The following is a 6,005-nucleotide window of genomic DNA, read 5'->3' on the forward strand; positions in this document are numbered from 1 at the left end:
AGAGAGAGAGAGAGAGAGAGAGAGAGAGAGAGAGAGAAAGAGAGAGAGAGAGAGAGATTGCTTTGATTAGGATCTGAATCTCAATCACAGATCTTGTTGTAAATCATTCATCACCAGAGATCTTCCTTGGATAGCTTATTGGATTTACATAGGGAAAACGCAGGAAAACTCTCTTTCTCAAAGACATGATGAACAAAAGTGAAGTTTTATAAGTTTGGGGTTTTTTTTTAATAAATTAAGTAAGACAAAAGAAAAATTAAATAAAATAACAAATTTAGATATTAGTGAAACAAGGTAGAAACAGATGAGGGGAATAGAGGGAGGGATAGGTTGTAAAAAGGGTATGAGATTGAAGGGGAAAGTAAAAAGAGGAGAGAAAAGGAGATTGGAAATAAAGAATTGTGGAGATTAATGTGTAGAAAGAAGAAGAAAGTCAATAGAGAGAAGAAGATAGTTGAAGGAATGAGCATAATGTTTACAGAAGAAAGTTAAGGAAAAAGTCATAAAAGGAGAAAAGAGAAGGAGAGTTAAAAATGAAGGAAAATTAAAAATGAAGGAAAATTAAAAATGAAGGAAGTGGAAGAATAAAGAAAACAGAAGAAGAATAGGTAAAAAAGAATGAATGAAAAAGAATGAAATAGGTAAATGTTGAAAGAATGAAGAAGAATACAAAGACAAAAACATATTTGAACATGGTAAAATGATTTAGCAATCATCTGTCAGTAAAATTTAAGAAAATTTAAAAAAAGCACAGCAAAATAAACACCCACACCAAATATGTTTTTAAAAAAAACAGGGGAGGTTAGATACTCAGGGATCCACTCTGCATGTAAAGTAAATGGTAAAAATCAGTGCAAATATTTCTGATGCATTAAGTCAAGAAGTTCCAATTAATTCAAATTACACTGGTGATAAGGAGAAAATCATTAGCTTAACGAGTAATTTTCTTCAACAGAGACAGAAGAGATAGGTGAATAATTTCACTTCACAAAGTCTATGGTTCACTGAGGTTGTTTGATAAGACTGAAATATGGCCAGAGTTATCGTCGTACTGTCAACATCAGAATCAATCTGATCTCACCTCACCACATTGTCCACACTTTTTTTTTTTTTGATTATTCAAACATTTCTCTTCAATGTGCATATATCTATTAAGGTAAGCAAGGCATACATTTGGTTGTTTCATTCTTCTTCTGGTTATTGCCTTCACAACTGAACTTATGAAGACTCCCATCAGGTGTTAACGAACTCACTTTGTTATTAAATGATGGCTGGGAAACCTCTGCTTCTATAATTACCTTTTTGGTTGGTTCATTTGTTTTACTTTTGTAAAAGAGAAAGACTTTAGTTCGTACTTTGTATCAATTCTCTCTTCCACTCAAGAGCAAAACAGATGTACAACTAAAAGGGACATATTTTTAACTGATCTTAATTTTTTTTTAATTTTATCTCCCCTAACCATTCTTGACCAAAATTACTCATTGAGTTAATGATTTTTTTTACCAATACCCCAGGGAATAATTCTAATAATTTAACCCTTTAGCATTCAAACTGGTCATATCCAGCTCAGTATATTCTACCTGTTTTATATGCAAACTGACTAGATCCAGCCTCTCACACCTACCCTACAATGTCATTTTAAAAATAAACAATCACATCATTGAAATCACAAAATTGTGAGATAATGTATGTTTAATTCGAAATGATGTGAATAAATAAGTATTACATTTGACAAAGTAATTCTGATACTAAACGGTTGAATATCTTTAATTCATTACATGATGTATATTAGCACCAACCTCGCTATGTGTAACTTAGTCTGGGAAGGTCTGCATGGCTTATGGGACACAGACCTTCCATCCAGACAAAGACATCAGAAATATTACAAAAATAAACAGTGCAATAAAGCAGTAAAAGAGCGCCACCTCCATCCACTTCACCAAAGTTGTCTCCCTTCACCAAAGCAATAATTAATATTGGAGAATGGCTGTTAAGCAATTAAAAAATATAATTCAAAAGTAAAAGACAAGTCATTAAAAAAAAAAACACACAACAAAATCAATCATGTAAAACAAATAAGAAAGAAAGAAAGAAAGAAAGAAAAAAAGAAAGAAAGAAAGAAAGAAAGAAAGAAAGGAAGGAAGACAGAAGGAAGGAAGGAAGGAAGACAGAAGGAAGGAAGGATGACAGAAGGAAGGAAGGAAGGAAGAAAGACAAGGAAACAAGGAAACAAAGAAAGAAAGAAAGAAAGAAGGAAGGAAGGAAGGAAGGAAAGAAGAAAGAAAGAAAGAGGGAGAAGTGGAAGGAAGAAAAGAGAGAAAGAAAAAAGGAAGGAAGGAAGGAGATAGTGCTGGGTTTCTCAACCCGCTGGTATTATATAATTATTTGAAACCCGAGTACAAACAACAACAGAACATCCCATAACAGAAGAAATTTGAGACAAACCATGACAATAACAACTACTACAACGATATTTCATAATTTAGGGTAAGTAACATCAACAGTAACAAAAAACAACACAACAATTGCAACAAAAACAACAGCCACAACAACAGCAACTACAACAACTATTTTGACAAAAATTCATAAAAGCCAACGTTTTAACGGTGATTTTACTCCTTGTTTTCTTAGAAAAACTCTTCCCCAAAACAAACATTCCAAAGTTTCACTAATGTTTTAATTAATAGCTATCATAATGAGTTTTGTTGTGTTAATTATGTGCATGTGTGGAGGCACAATGGCCCATTGGTTAGGGCTGTGGACTCGCGGTCATAGGATCAGTGTTTCAATTCCCAGACCAGGCGTTGTGAGTGTTTATTGAGCGAAAACACATAAAGCTCCACGAGGCTCCGGCAGGGGATGGTGGCAAACCCTGCTGTACTCTTTCACCACAACTTTCTCTCACTCTTACTTCCTGTTTCTGTTGTGGCTGTAATTCAAAGGGTCAGCCTTGTCACACTGTGTCACGCTGAATATCCCCAAGAACTACGTTAAGGGTACACGTGTCTGTGGAGTGCTCAGCCACTTGCACGTTAATTTCACGAGCAGGCTGTTCCGTTGATCGGATCAACTGGAACCCTCGACGTCATAAAAACGGAGTGCCAACAACATATGTGCATATGGAATATGGAGGTCAAAGGATGGACAAAGGGGTCAGTGGAAGGGGTGAAGCATACTATCAATAGTTTAGAGGCAAATGAAGTAAATCCTTTTATAAACAAACCCCCAATCTGTAATGCTTTAACTCCAGATTTATTGTAGTTAAATTTATTTCTTCTGGGTGGGATAAAGATCCATCCCAAATATGGGTTTTTGCCCTGGTTAGACGATCATCATCAGAAAAGCAAAGTAACTCTCTCTCTCTCTCTTTCTCTTTCTCTCTGAGAGCTGTGAAGTAAAACTGCGCTTGTTTCAGCAGTGAAAAAAAAGGGTAATGGGTAAAGATCCCCTTCGGTCCTGAACGACCATGGGATTGCATTAAGAAAGTCCCCCTCCAAGACACAAGTCCAGACAAAGTTGTTTATGGAAAACCAGCAGTCACCCATGCATGCCAGCCTCCCCTCTCTATACCACTGGTGTTATCCAAGGGAAAGGCAAAGGCTGATACAGCTTGGCACCAGTGATGTTGCAACTCATTTCTACAGCTGAGTGAAACTGGAGAGTTGTGAAATAAAGTGTCTTGCTCAAGAACACAACACATAGCCTGGACTGGGAATTGAACTCACAACCTCAAGATTGTAAGCCTGATGACTCTAATCACTGAGCCATACGCCTTTGCAATTTTCAGCAATATGTACACTGAAATTGGAACACACCTCAGTAGAGTGACATGGCCCTTGTGCAAAGATCACACGCACAAATGTGAAGGGTCTCTATTCAGTATTCAGACCAGCTAGAAATTGCAGCCAAATAATAAATCACATTTTAAAATTGGAAGAACAAATTCACCATACGATGTAGTCCAAGATATACAAAAGGATGAAATGGTAATGGGGGGGAGGGGACATTTAATCATTGATTTGTTAGATGAAGGCTGACCCAAGACCGAAAAAAAACAGCAAATGAATTCGATGCAGATTCATCAATAAACAACTGTGATGTGATGTCTTGATATAAAGCAAAATAGTAGCTGCAGATGTGAATTTCTGATTAACTGGTCCCCTGTGGAAATAACATATCTATAGGCGTAGGAGTGACTGTGTGGTAAGTAGCTTGCTTACCAACCACATGGTTCCGGGTTCAGTCCCACTGCATGGCACCTTGGGCAAGTGTCTTCTATTATAGCCTCGGGCCGACCAAAGCCTTGTGAGTGGATTTGGTAGACGGAAATTGAAAGAAGCCCGTCGTATATATATGTATATATATATATGTGTGTGTGTGTGTGTGTGTATGTATGTGTCTGTGTTTGTCCCCCCAACATCGCTTGACAACCGATGCTGGTGTGTTTATGTCCCCGTAACTTAGCGGTTCGGCAAAAGAGACCGATAGAATAAGTACTAGGCTTGCAAAGAATAAGTCCTGGGGTCGATTAGCTCGACTAAAGGCGGTGCTCCAGCATGGCCGCAGTCAAATGACTGAAACAAGTAAAGAGAGTACAGGATTATTTTGTCTTGAGCTATCCTACCTAGGTATACAAGTGTGTGTGTGTGTGTGTGTGTTGGAGGGGGGATGGAGGTAAATACATATCCATGTATGTAACTGTATGCAAGAGATATAAATGCTTACTAAATCCTAGTTCTAGAATTTCATACTAAGTGGCTGAGGGTGGTAACAATCCTAAATATTCCCAGATCCTGTTCTGACCAAAATAGAATTCATTATCTTTAAGAAAACGAAGAAAACAAAAATTCAATAATTTGGTTTTTACAATTTTGCTACGCTGCTGCAAATATTCATTGTCAACTGCATTCATTTATGGTTTACAATAGTGCAGCATTACCATAGCCTTCTTGTACTTAGCTATATTAACCACTTTATTAATTAATAATTTTTTCTTTTCAGATAATCAATGATATTATAATATTATCAAAGATAATCAAGTAAGCCACTCAATCTACTATAAATATGTATATATATATATATATATGTCATCATCATCCAGTGTTTTAAATCTGGGTTTTGTCCCCGTTAACAGGGGTGGTCGGATCTACCTCAATGTCATAGCAACTGAGGTAGGCAGGTGCAGTCCACCCCAACCTTTGGGTGGGGTGGCTGGTGCCCATTCTCCTTTGCTATCATGAGGCTTTATCAAGTATTATGTAATTTTTCATTTTAATCTTACATTATTTTTATATATAACTTGACAAAAATAAACATTAATATAATGTAATACATCAACATCTGGTCAAACTTGCTCAAACAAATGTAATTATATATATATGTATATATATATATATTACAAACACACTTACACACATATAAATACAGATACACAATTAAAACTAATCTACCCCAGCCTAAAACAATGTTTGTACTTTTAAAACTTTGTAAGATAGACAAAGAAAATGAAATACTATAAGAAGAATTGGATGGAAGAAAGCAAGTCTTACCTGTATGTGATATTCTGCCAGAACCTTCTGGGCAAACACATCATTAACCTGAAATTCCTCGTTGTTGTTTAACGTGTCTTCATCATTTGATTGAGGGTTGACATGTTGAGGCATGTTATTTTCCAGCTTGTTTAGGGTTCGATCCATAAAATCCAAATGGTGCTGGATTAGAGTCATCTTCAAAGAGAGAGATTAAAAAGAAAATGAAGGGGAAAATATAAATAAAGATGGGGTAGGTTAGTTTCTTAATAACAGACTGTAAGGAGGCTGTTGCTAGAAGTTATTTAATTACTTTTTTAAAGCAACCTCTAGGCTGATGTTTTATAGAGGATTTGTCCAAACCTAGACTTGAAGGTATATTGTAATACTACTGGCTATTTAGTAATTTTAAGGGTGAACAAGCTCTATTTTGTACCCTGCTACATTCCTCATGGCATATACCTTAAATATATATAT

General features: G+C 36.1%; 1 protein-coding gene across 5 annotated transcripts in view; it reads right to left on the minus strand.

Annotated features, from left to right (window-relative positions):
* LOC106884267 (rab effector MyRIP) overlaps window positions 1–6,005 on the minus strand; it is a 65,231-nt gene that overhangs the window by 43,650 nt on the left and 15,576 nt on the right. For all 5 annotated transcript variants that reach the window (XM_014935552.2, XM_014935554.2, XM_014935553.2 and 2 more), the window contains exon 2: window positions 5,550–5,726. In XM_014935552.2, the coding sequence (XP_014791038.1) occupies window positions 5,550–5,726 (177 nt within the window). The remainder of the gene's footprint in view (window positions 1–5,549; window positions 5,727–6,005) is intronic.

Source organism: Octopus bimaculoides, chromosome 10 (assembly GCF_001194135.2).
Source record: "Octopus bimaculoides isolate UCB-OBI-ISO-001 chromosome 10, ASM119413v2, whole genome shotgun sequence".
NCBI lineage: Eukaryota > Metazoa > Mollusca > Cephalopoda > Octopoda > Octopodidae > Octopus > Octopus bimaculoides.